Source organism: Erinaceus europaeus, chromosome 11, assembly GCF_950295315.1.
Source record: "Erinaceus europaeus chromosome 11, mEriEur2.1, whole genome shotgun sequence".
NCBI lineage: Eukaryota > Metazoa > Chordata > Mammalia > Eulipotyphla > Erinaceidae > Erinaceus > Erinaceus europaeus.
In genome coordinates, this window is record NC_080172.1 from 62889473 (window position 1) to 62909830 (window position 20358).

A 20358-nucleotide genomic window follows, 5' to 3' on the forward strand; every position below is an offset into this window, starting at 1 on the left:
CCAATAATAATAATAAACAAACAGAAAACCCTCTCGCTGGGGCCATGGAGATAACTCACTTGGGAGGGCACCTGATGGCCAGGACCCGGGTTTGAGCCCTTGCTGCACTTCTTGGGAGTGCTGTGGCACTGGTGGGAGCGCTGCTGCTCTTGTGTCTCCCCTTCCTCCTCCTCCTCCTCCTCCTCCTCTTCTTCTTCTTCTTTTTTTTAATATTTATTTATTCCCTTTTGTTGCCCTTGTTGCTTAGTTGTTATAATTATTGTTGTTGTTATTGATGTTGTCATTGTTGGATAGGACAGAGAGAAATGGAGAGAGGAGGGGAAGACAGAGAGGGGAGAGAAAGACACCTGCAGACCTGCTTCACCTCCTGTGAAGCGACTCCCCTGCAGGTGGGGAGCTGGGAGCTCAAGCCAGGATCCTTAGGCAGGTCCTTGTGCTTTGCACCACCTGCGCTTAATCCGCTGCGCTACTGCCTGACTCCCTACCCTCCCTCTTCTATCTGAAAAGGTCAGCTTGGAGTGGTGGTGCTGTGGCAGCGACAGAATAAAGACATTGATAGATGCCTCTGAAAGTAGAAACGAAGAAAGGTTGCTGAACTGGAAGTGGATCACCAAAAATATGCAGCTGCTTTAAATACTCTGCTTTTTTAAAGATAAAACCCACTATAGTGATTTACCTTTAGATGGAACTGTTCTGTCAAGGTACTTACTTAGCTCTCAACAGATGACTCAGAGAAATCATGCTTTTACTGTTTTCCATAAGAAATGGTATCAGCTCTCGCAAGTCCAAGATTGAGTTCTGAAGATTTCAGATGAAAATTGATGATGCATCTCTTCTGTAAAAACTGGTCTGTTTTAGTGCAGCTTTTAGAAAAGATATTTTGGTGAGGGAGAGACAAGAGCATCATTCTGGCAGATGTGCTGTTAGGGATCGAACCCAAGACTCCATGCATGGGAGTCCTGTCCTCTCCTCACTGAGCTGCCTCTCTCAATGTGTATTGCCACAGAGTTTTGATGAGTTATTCTTGTAGTTAAGAGTTTTATGTTTATAGAATTGTTAGATTACTTTTTCAGGAGGGGGCTGGGAGGTGATATGAAGGACCTGGGTTGAAGGACTGGTCCCCACTTGTAGGGAAGGAAAGTTTCATGAGCAGTGAAGCAGAGCTGAAGGGCTTTTTTTGTTTTTAATTTTTTTTGTATTTATTTTTCCTTTTGTTGCCCTTGTCTTTTGTTTTCATCATTGTAGTTATTATTATTATTGATGTCATTGTTGTTAGAGAAATGGAAAAAGGAGGGGAAGACAGAGAGGGGGAGAGAAAGATAGACACCTACAGACCTGCTTCACCACCTGTGAAGCGACTCCCCTGCAGGTGTGGAGCCAGGGGCTCAAACCGGGATCCTCAACTCTGGTCCTTGCCCTTTGCACCACGTGCGCTTAACCCCCTGTGCTACCTCCTGACTCCCAGGTGTTTCTTTTTTTCCATCTCCCCTTCACGCTCAATGTCTCTATCTAAAAAGACAAAAAAAAATATCATCAAAATGAATATTCTCCCCAGAGCCATATACAAATTTAATGCAATACCCATCAAAGTTCCACCAGGCTTCTTTAAGAGAATAGAACAAACGCTACAATCATTTATCTGGAACCTGAAAACACCTAGAATTGCCAAAACCATCTTAAGGAAAAGAAACAGAAATGGAGGCATCACACTCCCAGACCTTAAACTATATTATAAAGCCATCATCATCAAAACAGCATGGTACTGGAACAAAAATAGGCATACAGACCAGTGGAACAGAATTGAAAGCCCAGAAGTAAATCCCAACACCTATGGGCATCTAATCTTTGATAAGGGGGCCCAAAGGATTAAATGGAAAAAGGAGGCTCTCTTCAATAAATGGTGCTGGGAAAACTGGGTTGAAACATGCAGAAGAATGAAATTGAACCACTTTATCTCACCAGAAACAAAAATCAACTCCAAATGGATCAAAGACCTAGATGTCAGACCAGAAACAATCAAATACTTAGAGGAAAACATTGGTAAAACACTTTCCCACATACACCTCAAGGACATCTTTGATGAATCAAACCCAATTGCAAGGAAGACCAAAGCAGAAACAAACCAATGGGACTACATCAAATTGAAAAGCTTCTGCACATCCAAAGAAACTATTAAACAAACAGAGAGACCCCTCACAGAATGGGAGAAGATCTTCACATGCCAGACATCAGACAAGAAACTAATCACCAAAATATATAAAGAGCTCAGCAAACTTAGCCGCAAAAAAGCAAATGACCCCATCCAAAAATGGGCAGAGGAAATGAACAAAACATTCACCACAGAGGAGATCCAAAAGGCTAACAAACATATGAAAAACTGCTCTAGGTCACTGATTATCAGAGAAATGCAAATCAAGACAACACTAAGATACCACCTCACTCCTGTAAGAATGGCATACATAAAAAAGGACAGCAGCAACAAATGCTGGAGAGGATGTGGGGACAGAGGAACCCTTTTACATTGCTGGTGGGAATGTAAATTGGTACAGCCTCTGTGGAGAGCAGTCTGGAAAACTCTCAGAAGGCTAGACATGGACCTTCCATATGACCCAATAATTCCTCTCCTGGGGTTATACCCCAAGGACTCCATAACACCCAACCAAAAAGAGGTGTGTACTCCTATGTTCATAGCAGCACAATTCATAATAGCTAAAACCTGGAAGCAACCCAGGTGCCCAACAACAGATGAGTGGCTGAGAAAGCTGTGGTATATATACACAATGGAATACTATGCAGCTATCAAGAACAATGAACCCACCTTCTCTGACCCATCTTGGACAGAGCTAGAAGGAATTATGTTAAGTGAATTAAGTCAGAAAGATAAAGATGAGTATGGGATGATCCCACTCATCAACAGAAGCTGACTAAGAAGATCTGAAAGGGAAACTAAAAGCAGGACCTGATCAAATTGTAAGTAGGGCACCAAAGTAAAAACCCAGTGGTGAGGGGTAGGCATGTAGCTTCCTGGGCCAGTGGGGGGTGGAAGTGGGCGGGAGGGATGGGTCACAGTCCTTTGGTGGTGGGAATGGTGTTTATGTACACTCCTAGCAAAATGTAGACATATAAATCAGTAGTTAATTAATATGAGAGGGGGAAATCAATTGTATGTCTCAAAGTTTCTCAAAAGACAAACTGAATCTTTTTAATATATAGGCTATGTATTTGATATGCGGACTCTCTCGAGAGCCTAGACCAAGTAGATTAGAAGCTTCCAATAGCACAGCTATATACAAGATACTGGGTACTGTCCAGGAAACCATAACAAAGGGACTTTTCAAAGTTAACCCAATTAACAAATAATGTGATGATAATATTAACTATCGATTGTCTTTTTGAACCCTAAGACAGCAGGAACCTCACATCTTCACTATAGAGCCCCTACTTCCCCCAGTCCTGGAACCCTTGGATAGGGCCCACTTTCCCGTATGCATCTCCCAATCCAAACCAAACAACATTGCATCTGCCGATCACAAACTAACCAAAGCAACGATTGCTACCTCAACATGCTTCACCCCAGAATGTATCCAGAGACTTCACGTGTGGAATGACAACCCTTCAGCTTCATTACTCGGGTGAGACCTTTCCTTTAATAGTACACTCTAATTTCATCTCAGGTAGTTCACTTTCCAACAAAGTCCCATAACCTATATATACACCAGTTTCTGTGAGAGAGAGCTTATGTGCACACGTATCCATAAACTACTGCAAAATATATACCTGAAAGCAGGACTACACTAGAGTTTGCAGTGAGTACCTCCCTAACACTTCCTCTCCACTATTCCAAGCTTGGGATCCATGATTGCTCAACAAATTGTTTGGCTTCATATGTTAACTCTCTTTTCAATCACCAGGTTCCAGATGCCACCAGGATGCTGGCTAGGCTTCCCTGGATTGAAGACCCCACCAATGTGTCCTGGAGCTCAGCTTCCCCAGAGTCACACCCTACTAGGGAAAGAGAGAGGCAGACTGGGGGTATGGACCGACCAGTCAACACCCATGTTCAGCGGGGAAGCAATTACAGAAGCCAGACCTTCTACCTTCTGCATCCCTCAACGACCCTGAGTCCATGCTCCCAGAGGGATAGAGAGTGGGAAAGCTATCAGGGGAGGGGGTGGGTTATGGGGATTGGGTGTTGGGAATTGTGTGGAGTTGTACCCCTCCTACCTTATGCTTTTGTTCACTAATCCTTTCTTAAATAAAAAATTAAAAAAAAAAAAAAAAAAAAGACAAAAAAAAAAAAAGAAAAAAAAGAGAGGAAAAACCACCACCAAAAGTGGCAGATTTGTGCAGGCACTGATCCCCAGTGAGAACCCTAATGGCAATTAAAAAACAAACTTTTCAGGAGGGTAAAATAAGGTCACTATAATTGTTTATGTTACAGATTTGAAAATTGCTGTGACTCCTATTTCCTCATCCCTCTCATTTACCATGCTTTTATTTATTTATTTATTTATTTATTTATTTATTTATTTATGTATTTATTTTAACAGCAAGATAAAGCAAAAGACCACAACATTGACGCTTCCTTCAATGCAGTGGGTGCCAGCCTTGGACCTAGTAAAGCAGTGCACCATCCAAGTGAGCTATTTTATTTTGCTGGTCCACTCATTGTTTTTTGAAGAAGTTTCTTCTTGGGACCAGGTGGTGGTGCACCAGGTTAAACGCACATAATACTAAGAACCCTGGCTACCCACCTGCAGGGGGTATGTTTCACAAGTGACGAAACAGGTCTGCAGGTATCTATCTTTCTCTCCCCCATCTCCTCTTCTCTATTTCTCTCTGTTCTATCCAATAAAAATAACCCCTGGAGGCAAAAAAGAAAAAAGTTTCTTCTTGGGGCCAGGCAGTGGCATACCAGGCTGTGTACACATTGCAGTACACAAGGACCAGGGTTCAAGCCCCTGGTCCCCACTTGCAGGGGGATGCTTCACAAGTGGTGAAGCAGGGCTGCAGGTATCTCTCTGTCCCTTCTCAATTTCTGTCTCTATCCAATAATACATAAAATGAAGTTTCTGCTCTTTTTCACTTACATATATGACACCCTTCCCCCCAATCCAATCTTCTCAAAAAGCTAATTTTTTAAAATATTTATTTTCCCTTTTGTTGCCCTTGTGTTTTATTGTTGTAGTTATTGTTGTTATTATTGATGTCATCGTTGTTAGGACAGAGAAATGGTGAGGGGAGGGGAAGAGAAAGACAGACACCTGCAGACCTGCTTCACCACCTGTGAAGCTACTCCCCTGCAGGTGGGGAGCCCGGGGCTTGAAACGGGATCTTTACCCCGGTTCTTGTGCTTAGCGCCACGTGCGCTTAACCCTCCCTAATGTGTTTTTTCTGAGATGCAAATCTCATCAACCAGAATCCATTAATGACTTGCTATTATTTTGAAGAAAATAAACTCTTGTTAGGAAGGCATAAGGCCCATCCTGTTAAGATGATCAAATCTTTGTTTCTGCTTTAAAAAATTATTTTTAGAGAAAGTGGTCAGAGTACCACTGCATTACATGCAAGACTAGGAATTGAATCCAGGGCCTCGGGCATGGCAAGCACATGCTGTACTCTCTGAACCATCACAGGTTACTTAGAATTTGATGTTCTATTGTTGGGGGGTCTAAAGTGATGTTCCTCTGTGGTGTCCTGTATTAGTTTCTGATAAAAATTCTACTGTTATCTCTATTTTTCTCTTTATGTATTTTTTTCTCTGATTGCTTTTAAGATATCATTGAATTTGTTCAGTTTAATGGTAATGTGCATCCATGAAGACTTCTTTCATGTTTTTTGCTTGTCTGAATTTACTGTGTAGATTTATAGTGTTCATCAGTTTTGCAAAAATCTTGTCTATTTCTTGCAATGAGTTTTCTGTATCCCACTTTTGGGGAAGGCCGTCCTCTTCAACCGATCGCGCACAGCTTCAGGAGGGACGCACGTGTAGCAGTGAGGGAGGAAGGGGACACCTGCCTAACCAGCCAGATCAGCCGAATCAACCCTGGTGATCAATGGGGTGACAGATGTCATAGCCAGATCACTCTCACATCCCTGTATCCCATTTTCACCCACCTATCCTGGAGCTGTAATTTACATGTACAGAAGGCTGCTTGAAGTTGTCTGACATCATTGTACTGATGTTTTTACACATTTTTTTCATTCTTCTTTGTCTTCTGTGATTATTTTATTTTTATTTTTTTTACTCCTGTGCCTTCAAGTTTTCTAGTCTTCTGCATTAATTTGCTGTTAATAATTTACAATGTATTTTTATCTATAGACACTTGATTAGAAGTTTCTCTCTTTAACATGCAATTTCTTTTTTCTGCCTTAACACACTATATTTATCCTAGGATGAGAATATAACACTAAAATAGTTATTGTTTGCGTCATTAGATTTTTTTTTTCGGGAGTTGGGCCGTAGCGCAGCGGGTTAAGCGCAGGTGGCGCCAAGCGCAAGGACCGGAGTAAGGATCCCAGTTCGAGCCCCTGGCTCCCCACCTGCAGGGGCATCGCTTCACAGGCGGTGAGGCAGGTCTGCAGGTGTGTCAATCTTTCTCTCCCCCTCTCTGTCTTCCCCTTCTCCATTTCTCTCTGTCCTATCCAACAATGACAACAACAATAATAACTACAACAATAAAAAAGTTTTTTCAGGGACTGTACTTGGCAGTGGCACACCTGGATAAGTGCACACCATGTTACCATGTGCTAGGACCAGGGTTTGCAGCCCACTCCCCACCTGCAGGGGAGAAGCTTCATGAGCAGTTAAGCAAAGTACTGCAGGTGTCTCTTTGCCTTGCTGATTTTCTCCTATGAAGAAAGCGGGGGGAGGCTGTTGGGGTCTGGCGATAGTGCAGGTTATGCACACATGGTGCGAAGTGCAAGGACTGGCATGAAGATCTCGGTTCAAGTCCCCAGCTCCCCACTTGCAGGAGGGTCACTTCACAGGTGGTGAAGCAGGTCTGCAGGTGTCTTTCTCCCTCTCTCGATTTCTCTCTGTCCTATCTAACAACAACAATGATAAAACAACAGAGGTAACAAAAGGGAAATAGCCTGCAGGAGCGGTGGATTCATCGTGCAGGCACAGAGCCCCAGCCATGACATGACCCTGGCGGTTAAAAAAAAAACAATTTTTTTTTCCTGTTTCATTTGCTCTCCTTGTAACTTTTTACTGGGTGTGAAGTTTAGCACTTCAGGGTGTTGGGTTTTGTGTGTATACTCCTAGTAGGGGCTCATTCTTGCCATTCCCCTTGCCATTTTTTCTTTAATTTGGTGAGCAAGGTAAGACAGAGCAAGGGAGAGACATGGCAGCACCCCTCCATCATCCATAGAGCTCCACTGCTGCCTTTTACTTCTTCCATGTGGAAAGAAGGCTCAAACCTAGGCCCCTGCATGTGGTGAGACACACACAGTAGTAGGTGAGCTATCTCCCAGCCTGTGTACGTGTACTCAGAAATAGTTCTGAACTTTTCATTGGGATGCAGTTACATGGGAACAACCTGTCAGTTCAAGACTTGTGACGGGAAGCATTACAATTTTTTTTTCTGTCTCCTCTGTTCTTGGTTATTTCATTGTGCTAACCAGTATCCACATGCAGGACACCCTGCTCACCTTTGGGGCTCTCCTACATTATTTGTTCTCTTTAGCACTCTGCCCTGCAAAGTATGTCTGTTCTGGTCTTTCCAGAACCCCAAGTGTCTCCTTGGTTCTGTTTGAGTGCTCCCTTTTTGCACACCAGAGTAGAAATTACTTCCAGTATGATCACTATCCTGCACTGCCTACTGTCCAACATCTAAAAGCCACTTTTTATGTATATATTTCCCATGTGTCTTTAGTTGTTTAAGGCAGCTGAGTAAATATTTTCCCCAGAATAGTAAATGGAACAAAGTAATAATTATGGCATGCTTTAACCTCATCACTATTAATAATAATTTTTAGCAGCATAACCAGTGTTACTTGAGTCTATTTGTGCTTAAAAAGCACAGATGATTCTTTGGCACTGGAACATGCCATAATGATACCAAAACCCCTGATGTAATCTTCATACCATATTGAAATGTCTTCCCCCCCCCAGGGTTATTGCTGGGGCTCAGTGCCTGCACTATAAATCCACTGCTCCTGGAGGCCGTGTTCTCCATTTTTATTGTTACTGTCGTTACTGCTGTTGTTGGATAGGACTGAGAGAGATCGAGAGAGGACAAGAGAGAGGGAGAAAGACAGATATCTGCAGACCTGCTTCATGGCTTGTGAAATGAGCCCCCCCCACCCCCTTACTCAGGTCCTTGTGCTTTGTGCCATGTATGTTTAACCGGGTGTGCTACTGCCTGGCCCTTTGAAATGTCTGTTAGGGTTGAAATCTATGTTTATATGAATGTTTCTTAGTCCCAGATGCACACTAGGCTTTAACTTAAACCCATCCCTCTGGCAGTCACTAGTCATATTCTCACACAATTTAATTTGAACTTACCATGTTTTCTTAAATCCCAGTTCACTAACGCATGGGTACTTCCTGCTGCCTTTGTTGTGACACCATCTCCATTGTGGGGCTTGGGGGCAAGGGCTGGGCTTATTTTCCCTGTGAGTTAGTGCAGCAGGCACCAGGACTTCTTTTTAGTTTTATACCTTTAATAATGAATTAACCATGGTTTTGAAATAAGTTTTTTGGCATTATTCATAGAATTAAGTGAAATCAAGTGAAAATACTTCATTCCAAAAGTATATAAAATTTTGACAGTCTGATGAGACAGAATTAAGTGACTTTGTGTGCAGTTACTACCCACCTATAAATGTGCAGTACCCAATTTCCATAAGATGTATAAGAAAGGATTTATTTTTGGTAGTTATATTACTCATGCACAACTATTTTTATCCAACTCAAACCAATTTTAAGCTTTACATATATATATAAAAAAAGAGCTATATAAGAGTAGGAATTTGAGTACTTGTTACTCAGAGGACCACATAAAACACAATGGGAACTAACTCCACAAACAGAAAGTAACAAATCTAATAGTAAAAGAAGTGCAGACCATAAACTGGTTTTGTTTTTTTTTTTAATATCTATATAAAAAATAACAAGCGATTTACAGATCTCTCTAATCAGAACCTCAAGTGTATATATAAAGGTACTGTACAATATATAAACATTTACAACCAGCCATACATCCATATTTTGCTTAACATTCCAAGGCCACATTGCTAAGTCAGTATATAATCAGTACAGTGACAGGTTACTTAGAAAGGAAAGAGCCACATCAGACTGACAACATATGACATCAAAGTTATGTCACAGTTAACAATAAAAATAGTATTTTTTTAAATCACTTAAGTGTGGACTATAGGGAAAATAAACCATTTCTGTGGTACTAAATTCATAGTGTTTATCAACCCCAATTTTTCTCTAGTTATACTAGGTGGGTAAATACAATTCTGGATGAAAAGGGAATTGCAAAAATCTCACTCCGGGAAGCATGTCTTATCTACAGGTGCTGCTTCAGCTGTTAAGGGGTTTCACAGTCAGACTCTGAGAGGGAAGGTCCTGGACATAATGTATTTCACAATAACAAGATGAGCCCAGGGGAGAGGACAAGCATATTCAAATACTCCATAAAGTGGTTTTATTCTGAGACTGCTTTGTATTTATAGATGCTACTGAATGCTGCTTTCAGGGGACTGAAAAAGCTGAATCTGTTTTATGGACTTAAAAATGGTCTCCACCCTTCAACAAACATTTAACTACTAGACTTTAAAGAAGAATTGTGTTGATGTGTACAAGCTAAGCAGATGTTTAGTTACTCTTTCTGGTTGTAAAATAAGTTAATGTAGCTAGAAATTAAGATCTAGCGATTGCTGTCTGCCACCATGTCTGTCCTTATTTGCTGAGCAGGTCTTACACATTCTGCGTCTAAACACCTAAGCTTATACAGCAGCTGCCAGATGAGTAGTGCTGATACTGTTTCTGGCCATGGACTGTGAAACTGGCTTCATGTTCAAGTCTCTCACACAACCTGTATAATATTTTGACTCTTCAAATGCATTATATATCTTAACAAATAATGACTTAGTAATATTCAGAGATAGAAATTTGGTAGTTTTCCTTTGCACAGCTTTAAGCAATATTTCCACATGCTTCTTTGTGGTTTTATAATGAAACAACTGAAAAGAAATAAAGGGGAGCCTGCGGTGCAGAGCTATACTGAAGTTGGATAATGCAGCAGGAGATGAGTTCTTCATTGCTTAGTGTTTTTTCATTTTGGACATTTAGTGTCAATAATACCTTTAATAGTATTTAAAATAAATATCCAGCTGAATTAAAAGGCCATTGCAAAGTGTTGATATTTAACTAAGATTTTTTTCCCCCTTTAGTGCTGTCATGATTTGGAGCTTTATTTTTAAACCCGAATGTCATCAGTAGCTATTACAAGAGGCAACTGCCATCTTTAGTGACGAGTTAACAATCTCTTCTGCAAGAACTCAAATATTTCTCTCTGTAAACATGCAACATGCTATTGAGAATATCATCTTTCAAGCCAAGCCTAATTTTTTCATTACTGTGGAATTATCTGAGCGAGAAGGATAAAATAGACATGATACAGTAGATAACTTGGCACAAATACAAAGTGAGTTGTGACCACACTGTTACTATTGACAGATATCATTTGTTCAGACACTCATGAGATGAGCTGGGCAGTCAGTGGCGGGTGTATTGGAGAGGCGTGTGGACACAGCTCCTCCCTGGGCACGGACAGGGGAGCCAGCAGACTGCTTTTTAGTAATCCTAAAGGTCCTTCATGCAGCCAAGGTGGTGCTCAAATTAAAATGATTATGTGTTTCAGAATCTCTGACAATTGTTTTTCACTTCTTTTGTTGGCAAAAATGCTTTTCAGTAAGAAAAAAATCATAATTTGTTTCTGTTTTATACTAAGGTCACAGCCGTCGCTCAGTTATACCAGTCGTGCCTGTAGCTTTACTTGTACCTGGCACCTTCCAGGGTCCTGGAGTTATGGGTGTTTTCTTAACTGGAGAACCACTTTCAGATTTGAAACCTCCACTGTCTTTGTTTTTGTCAGTTGCCTCTAATTCTTTTCCTCTGTGACCTTCTGTTTTGTTTAAAACCATTTTCTCTTCTGGTTCCTGCTTCAGTTTCTTTTCTGCTACTTTGACACTGTCTCCCATTTTATCTTTACTAGAACTTGTTTCTCCAAAAGTTGTTTTCTTTTCCTTTTCATTCTCAGCTACTACTCTACTAGTGGTGGTATTAACCTTTTTGAGTGGATGGGACTTTTCATCCACTCTTTTGCTTTTTTTCTCTGGAGACCGTGTTCTATTTTTTCCAGACTGACTCTGCTTTCTATCTTTCTTGTTCATACCTGATTTTTCTTTTCCATCCAAGATGTGCTCAGCATTGTCATTAGCATGACCCCCTACTCTTCGCCTCTCATGCTCTAATAATTTGGCTTCAGCATTTGATTGGTCTTTGATTCCTTCAGTTTTTTGCTGTTTCTTTGGACTTGAAGACTGTCCTCTGCTTTTTCTGCAGTGGTCTTGTCCAGAACCTGCCCTGGTGCTGGTCCCACAGCTTTTATTACCCCCTTTCCTGGGGCTAAGTGAGCGATCTCTGGGTCTTCTTCTAGGGTCAGTGTTTAGAGGACTGGGGATCTTTTCTAAATGTTCCTCTGAATACTGACTGGGTGACTTTTTGGGACTGGCAGATCTACCTCTTTGTGCAACACCATCTTCTACTTGTAAGAGATTTTTCTTGTCACTGTGCCCATGACTGTTGGGTGGATTCCTTTTCTTCACATCTTTTTGAAGAGTCTGGTGCTTTATATCAGCCTGATTTTCATTTAAAGTGCTTTTCTTTTCAGGCACACTGTCTTTTAATTCTTCTGTCTTTTCACATATCTGAACTCTCATTAGAGATTCTTCAATTACTGGCCCATGAGACTCTTCAAATATGGAAGCAGAATATGAAGATGGGGGGAGTGGTGACTGTTCATCATAAATCACATTTGAAGATGATGGATAATTACCCCAATCACCTAAAAATGATTTGAGTGGACATTATTAAATTTTAGAATTATACATGGGGATAACACATTTTCAACTGTACTGACTGCTTAAATGACTTGAGTATGAGTATTTTATAAAGTTTACATATGTTTAGATATTTCTCTACAAAAGGAAGGTGTTTATAGACAGCTAGACTTCTACACAGAGTAGATTATATGCAAACTGAGTAAGAGTATTCATTTATCCAGTTACGTATGTATAATGAGATAATATATGGTGTGCACATTCTGTGTAAGCAGTTAAGCCCAATAAAACAACTTATAACCAAAATGAGGTTCATGGGCATTTGTCAATTATTTTTTTCTATTAAGCTGTCAAATTTCATGTAAAAAAGGAAACTGAAAAGTGCAGAAGATAGAGGTGGATGTATTTAATAGCATCATCTTTAATTTATAAGAAAATAAAGAAGGAAGTGATTTACAAGACATGCAAATTTACCAAGTCTTTTTAAGGAAAGACCAAGAAAAGCCCTGAAAGCCTTAATGTTGCTCAGGTTTCACGTAGGAGCACAGACCGGAAGGAGCCAAACCTGAAGAAGGAAGAGAAAAAGCCTAGGACTGTGTTAAAAAAGAAAAACCAAAAACAAAACAAACAAAAAAACCCCCCAAAAACCCATACCCCACAGTGCAATTAGCAAAGATGTCACTGGGAACATATGATTTACAGGCAGATGGTGGAAGATGGTGGTCAGAGAATTAAAGACTGGAAGGGGGACTGTGGAGGTCATGTCTACCTGCACTTAGCTCTCTCTATGGGGGAGAGACAGGCAGTAAGTGGTGTGGTATTTTACTTCCAGACTGGTGTACTCAAAAAAAAAAAAAAAGTGATTTTGAAATACTGTGACATTTCAAAAGCAAACTATAAAACCAAGGGGATTTAAGATTGGCACAGGAGCACAGCATGGCCCCAGGCCCAATGCTTTATCAACTACAGCAAAGGCTCCAGCAGCTTTTTTTTAGACAGCTGGCTAGGAAAAGTCTATTGGATATGCTACTTATTAAGAGAGAAACTTACTATAAAGAAGTAAATAACGTATAATAAGGACTTGAATATTTTTCATCAAATTTAAATTGTTTGCCTCAAATGCCCTTGGTTTCATAGGCATATTTCTCTACAAAAGCAATTGTATATTTCTGTTGAAATTAGCTCAGTAATATAACCTGTTTATAATAATGCTTGCCTGAAGCCCCCTTTCTGTACTATTTTCTTAATATTGATACCAGGTAACTAGGTTTAGACAGTTCTGGTGTATGTGTGTGTGTGTGTGTGTGTGTGTGTGTGTATGTGTGTGTGTGTGTGTCTGTTTACCTCTGACTTGGACAGTAAGGTATCTATCTCCTGCAAATAGATATTCCTTTTGTTGGAGGTCCCTTCTACTACCTTACTCATTCCCCAATACACTCAAATTCTCTGCTATCGGTAATATACTTTACTTACCATGGTCAGGTATTAAGCCAGTTCCTGGCCTCAAAAGAAGAAGAACTTTATTCCCACCGGCCTGAATGAGCTCAATTGCTCGAGTATGTGTGATGCCTTGAGTGGGTTCCCCATTGATTTCAACAATCTGGTCACCAACCTAGACAGGGAAGATTTATAGTAACATGATATTATGCATCCTTCTTCACTTCTGTTTGTCAACTCTCGACCTGTGTTTGCTTAGTGACTCACATTTATATAAAGTGTTTAACTTGCATGCTGTGCTGCCAAGTTAGAATTGATGAGGACTGGACATTGGGTAACAACAGAAAGAGGCACTGTCTGGTTTTATTCATGCTATAAACTCCTACATGCATAAATTCTGCAGACTAGTAAGCAGAAGCGGGGCATTCTGAAATTAAGGACCAGATTCTAAGTTTTCTCTCAAAAGGATAAATAGTAGGAGAGGTAAAGTCTCTGCAATGCAAATCACCACACAGAGCTACATCTGAATGATGAACCCGGTGAAGGTACTTTCCAACTTGAGGTGAATTTTGAGAATTATTTCTAAAACCTGGGCAAGTTGCTTCTCATCTCTGAAGGCTTCCCTGGTCTGTGAGAGAACTGCCTGCTTATTCTGGTGTCTTGCCCATTGTACCCTGTACATACATGAAGCATCATTAGATAAATGAAATAACTGTATGTTAAAACAGAAAAAAACAAAACTCAATTTGGAGAACATTATTCTTATTTCAGACCAAAAATTGTTTCCCTAGAAAACAGACACAGAACTTGGGATTAGAATAAGTTGCATCAGCACCATTACAATTTACTAAAATGTTTTTAGTTGTTATTTTAAAAGGGAAAATAGAACGGTATGGAAAAGTCAAGTAGAACTTTTGTAAATGACTTGATTTTAGATAACAATAGTGATTTTAAAATATATTCTGGATTTAAAAATACATTTCTTTTAAAAAATATTAGTGATTCACAAAATTGTAAGATAATAGGGTGTAATTCTGTACCATCCCCAGCACTGGAGTTCTGGGTCCTCACACCCTCCAGCAGAAACTCTCTAATAGTTCTCCTTAGGTCACAGATTTGGTTTGACTATATATCTCAATAAATCTACCAATAAAAAAGATTTTCTTACTCTCAGAGAGGTGTGGAGAGAAACCAGAGCACCACTCTGACATACGTGGCACTGGGAACACACTAGGAGCTGCTGGCATGCAAGTCCAACCCTCTAGCAGCTGAGCTATCTCCCTGTATTCTCTTAAAATACACTACAAGGTTTAAGAGTGTTAGCTTCAAATCAGAAGAAACAAGCAAGGGAAAATTGCCAAAATTCTGAAAAGTAATTAAAGAGCTTACTACAACAATCTAAAACTAATCCAGGGAGTCGGGCTGTAGCGCAGCGGGTTAAGTGCAGGTGGCACAAAGCACAAGGACCGGCATAAGGATCCCGGTTCGAACCCCGGCTCCCCACCTGCAGGGGACTTAAGTCGCTTCACAGGCGGTGAAGCAGGTCTGCAGGTGTCTGTCTTTCTCTCCTCCTCTCTGTCTTCCCCTCCTCTCTCCATTTCTCTCTGTCCTATCCAACAACGACGACAACAACAATAACTACAACAATTAAACAACAAGGGCAACAAAAGGGAATAAATAAAATAAATATTAAAAAATAAAACTAATCCAACTAACAATTTTTAGAACTTAATCATAATGTAACAATATTTGGTGGGAAAACAGTGTTTATGGAAGGCTCCATGTTTACATGCAGACATACATGTGCTGTTCTGGCTCTGCCTCCTCTGGCAGCAGCCTCACTATCCTCTCTATTCAAGAGGCGTCATAATATCAGCACCTGCCTTCAGGGGCTTCTGGGCGGGTATAATGAAATAAAATACCGTCATACACAAAGACATGTTAACCTTCAAGTTTTTTTTTTTCCTTAAAAAAAAACCTCAAGTGAATTATAAAACAATGTTTTGTTGCACAGTAGGGAAAAAACAAGAGGTTCACTCTTAAATAAGTGGATTATAAACAAGGTAAATTTAAAATAAAAGGGGGAAAGAAACAACTTAAAAAGACAAGACAGGGCCAGGAGACAGCTCACTGTAGAGCATGTGCCCTGCATACTCAGGGTCCCGGCTCACCCTTCAGTGAACACAAGGGAGCCCAGCACCAGGGGAAACCTCAGTTTCTCTCTCCCTCCCCTTCCCCTGCCCCCCCTCCATTTCTTTCTACTGGGTCATTGGAAAAGTCATGATGCATTTTTGCATAGAAAAACATAAAGAAAGGGAGCCAAGTGGTAGTACAGCGGGTTAAGCACACATGGAGCAAAACGGAAGGACCAGCTGTTCAAGCCCCCGGCTCCCTACCTGCAGGGGGGTCGCTTCACAAGCGGTGAAGCAGGTCTGCAGGTGTCTATCTTTCTCTCCCCTCTCTGTCTTCCCCTCCTCTCTCCATTTCTCTCTGTCCTATCCAACAACAAGGACATCAATAACAATAAACAGCAAGGGTAACAAAAGGAAAAAAATGGCCTCCAGGGGCAGTGGATTCACAGTGCAGGCACTAAGCCCCAGCAATAACCCCGGAGGCAAAAAAAAAAAAAAAAAGACATAAAAAATATGCCATGACTTTTCTGACAACCCAGTATCTATATATTTGATATAAAAAAGGTGAGATCTTATATGGAAAAAATCAAAAGGAAATAAGCATCATAACATGATGGGAAATAACATGTACTATCAAAACAGGTGAAAACCAAGTTAGCAGTAGTTACTGGGCTGCACTTTGGGGTTCACATCTCCTTAAACATGATTTTATAATTAACTCCACTCACACTGGTTTAAATTCACTGTCCCAATCTGCACATTTCTTCTTCTTTTAGTTCCAGGAAACTTGTAATTGAACAGATTTACCACCAGGTGTCACTTTTGTCTAAACTAAATTGGGGGGTGAGGTCGTGGAAAAGAGGCAAAGCCATGACTTTAACATTCATGGTAGGAGGCCCTGAGGAAGAGGAAAAAGTTCCTTACTGGACCCTAGAAAGTAAATATAAGAGTCAGCAACTTGGAAAGAATGTAAATACTTTTCAGTTTTTTTAATATGATGATAAAATGGGGAATTAATCTTTTGATAAGTAAAAGGTCAGGTTTATATTACCGAGGATTTTGTGGGGGGCAGGAGGAAGGAGAGAAAAAGAAGAAGAAAAGAGGAATACAAAAAGTAAAAAGCAGAGTCAGGGAGATAACTCAGCCTGTTGGAGCAGCAACTTATACAGCTGAAACCCCACCACCTGAGGTCAGTGCTGAGAAGCGTATGCAAATTTTTTTTAAGAAAAAAGAAATGTTGGAGGATGAAGGGAGAGAGAAGCTAGGTAGTGCTACAGTTAAACTTTTTATTTTATTTTAAAGATTGATTTATGCTGGGGAGATAGCATAATGGTTATTCAAATAGACTGATGTCTGAGGTTCTAAGCTCCCAGTTTTAATCCCCAGCACCACCATAAGCCAGAGCTGAGCAGTGCTCTGGTGTCTTTCTCTCTCTCCCCCCTCCCTGTACCTCTTCCTCTCATTGAAATAAAAAATATATACTTTTTTTAAAAAAAAGATTGGGAGTCAGGTGGTAGCGCAGTGGGTTAAGCGCAGGTGGCGCAAAGCGCAAGGACCGGTGTAAGGATCCCAGTTCAAGGCCCTAGCTCCCCATCTGCAAGGGAGTCCTTCACAAGCAGTGAAGCAGGTCTGCAGGTGTCTTTCTCTCCCCTTCTCTCCATTTCTCTTTGTCCTATCCAACAATGATGACATCAAGAACAACAGCAATAATAAAACAATAAAAAAAACAAGGGCAATGAAAGGGAATAAATAAATAAAAACTATATAGTATTAAAAAAAAAAAGATTGAGGGTGGGGGTATAGCATAACGGTTATGCAAAGAGACTTTCATGCCTGAGGCTCTCAAGTCCCAGGTTCAATCCCCCACACCACCATAAGCCAGAGCTGAGCAGTACTCTGGTAAAAAAAAAAAAAAAAGATCGATTTATGAGAGAGAAGAAGAGAGAAAGAACCAAAACATCATTCTGGCATATGTGATGATGGGGACTGAATTCAAGACCTCATGCTTAGGCTCTAACACTTAATCCACTGCACCACCTTCTAGGCTATCAATGTTGCACTTTTTAACATCGGCACACACACATACACACACACACCCCTTTGGTTTTGCTTGGCAGAACCACTGTTTGGATCCAGTGCCAAAGTACTTCCCAAGTGGTAACAGATTTTGAACTGGAATCATGCTCATGGCAAGGCATTCACCTTACCTGCTGAGCTATTTCTCTGGCTCACAAAACATTCATTACATATTGTTTTGCTGAGTTAACACTCTTATACCATTTGCTAATTGCTTTACTGTCCAAAGACCTATCTACCCAGTAATAAATTCTGTGAGCTAATTTTATTATTATTTATTTACTGGGCAGAGACAGAGAGAAAGCAAGAAGGGGGTGGGAACAGATGGAGAGAGAAAGAGATAGATAGCACAGTGGTTATACAATGAGACTCTCATGCCTGAGGCTCAAAGTCCCAGGTTCAATCCCCCACACCAACATAAACCAGAGCTGACCAGTGCTCTGGTAAAAAATAAAATAAAAAAAAAGAGAGAGAGAGAAAGCAAGAGTGGAGTGGGAAAAGATGGAGAGAGAAAGAGAAACACATGCAGCCTTGCTTCACTACTTGTGAAGCTTTTCCCTTGCAGGGGGGGAAGGGACCTTGAACCTAGGTCCCTACATACTGTAATGTGGGTGATTAACTGGGTGCACTACTGCTCAGCCCACTTCTGTGAGCTAATTTTAAATATAAAACACATTTACCCATCTGTTCTCCTCTTTGAGCAAATAACTATGAAGCACCTACCATGAATATCTAAGGCTTTATAACTGGTACTGTAATCACCCAGTAGCCATTTCCAGTCATTACTAGAATATGCCTCCCAGGGGGCTGGGTGGTGGGGCGGCTGGCTGGGCACACATGCTGCAATGTGTAAGGACCTAGTTTTAAGCCCCCAGTCCTCACCAGCAGGGAAAAGCTTCACAAGTAGTGAAGCAGGTCTGCAGGTGTCTGACTCTCTTCCTATCTTTCCTCTTGGTATCTGGTTGTCTCTATCAAATAAATAAAGATAATAAAAAAATCACAAAATATATACCTCCCCAAATTTCACCATGACTATCTGTTTTCTTTCTTTTTTTCACTTAGTTAAAAAAAAACAAAAAACTACTTCCTAATACAAAAACTAAACACTCTTTATCTGATGTGCAGAGGGAGGAAATTCAGAATTTTTCTGATAACGGGAGAAGGTTGTCTAGAATTAAAAAAAGAGACCAGGGGCCAAGAAATAGCTCATTAGGTAGGTTCATGCCTGGCCTAGTGCATAGCTCAACGTTTAAACCCCAGCACCACATGGGAGGTGCTATGTCATCAGGGGACAATCCCCCAGTGCTGTGTGTATACCTCCCCCCATGAATGAAAAAAGCAGCACGGGAGTGGAGAAATCATGCATGCATGAGACACCAGCTGTGCTAAAAAGAAAACAAAAAATTACATGGAAGCCATCAAATGTTTTCTGCATAAGATTTCTCTTCTGGTGACATGCAGAGAAGTGAAAATATTATAAGCAAGTACATTAATAATCTGGTCCACACAGTCTTGCACAAAGTGCAGTGCTTCAGAGTTGAAAACACTTATTTTACTGATTTTTACTGATGCAAATTTTACTGATGCAAATTCTAGTCTTCAAATAAGGTAGCTAAGGAAACAAACAAGCAACAAACAAACAAATAAAAAAACCCAAACCCTGGGTCAACAATTTCTACTACCCTTAATTCTGGCTTCTTCAACACTTTTACTAAGATGAAAGTTTATTATACATTAATCCATTTGAACCTTAATGTTGACTGTATAAGCAAAAGAATGATTTTTCTTATTGACCAAAGTCAAGATGGCAGGAGATGCCTAACTGCAGGGTAGTAAAAGAAATGAAAATCATCAGCTGTTAGACAGTGAAATAAGTATTTTAGGTTTCAGTGATAGAAAATCTTGCCTTTTAAATTCAAGTGGTTTCTGCATTCCCTTTTAATCAACTATTTTCAGAAGTTTCCAGCTGGAAGCCAAAGCAAAAAGGTTAAAGGAAGCCAACTCACATGAATCCTGCCGTCTTTGATGGCAGGCCCATCCTCAGCCAGCCGCAGGATGAACAGCCCCATGTTGTACTCCTTCCCCCCTCGCAGGCTGAATCCGAAGCCCCGGGAGCCTCTCTCCAGCTCCACTGGGTAACAACCAACACTCTAGAGGGAAAGGAGGGCCAGCAAAACAAACTTGCATGAGCTGCTTTTAGTCTGAGCAAAGGCTTGTGTTAAGACAAATGGCTTCTACTCTCAATAGGCACCTCAGAAAGGAAGGTTCTGGTTGAACGGTTACTTAAATATTAAGAGATACATGCTGACTGAACCCCAAGCCTACACCCCCTTTTTATTAGTCAATATGCATGGGAACAATCTTTTGGAAAGTGCTTCCATTTAGTAGATTTTGACTTCTTTCCCTGAAAAAGCAAACCAGACCTCAGTTTGATTAGCTGGGACCTTGATGTTTCTTTTTATTTACTTATTTAAGGAGAGAGAACACCGAGCGCAGCTCTGTGCCCACGTATGCAGTGCTGGGGACTGAACCCAGGGTCTCACACATACAAGTCCTGATCCACTGAACCACCCCCAGCTGCAAAACTGCTGCTTCTAAGTACTTAAACACATTGCTCCATCTACAGGGAGAACTT

General features: G+C 40.7%; 1 protein-coding gene across 2 annotated transcripts in view; it reads right to left on the reverse strand.

The window, feature by feature from the left end:
- Nucleotides 1–8851: 8851 nt before the first annotated feature.
- The window catches only part of MAGI3 (membrane associated guanylate kinase, WW and PDZ domain containing 3), a 251234-nt gene continuing 239727 nt past the window's right edge, over nt 8852–20358 (reverse strand). The window contains exons 19-22 of one of the 2 annotated variants that reach the window (XM_060201859.1): nt 19730–19873; nt 13552–13690; nt 12553–12643; nt 11948–12083 (exon numbers count right to left, since the gene is read on the reverse strand). In XM_060201859.1, the coding sequence (XP_060057842.1) occupies nt 12594–12643; nt 13552–13690; nt 19730–19873 (333 nt within the window). In that variant the 3' untranslated portion in view covers nt 11948–12083; nt 12553–12593. Of the gene's footprint in view, nt 12084–12552; nt 12644–13551; nt 13691–19729; nt 19874–20358 lie in introns of both variants that reach the window. The other variant, XM_060201858.1, reaches the window with a different exon arrangement.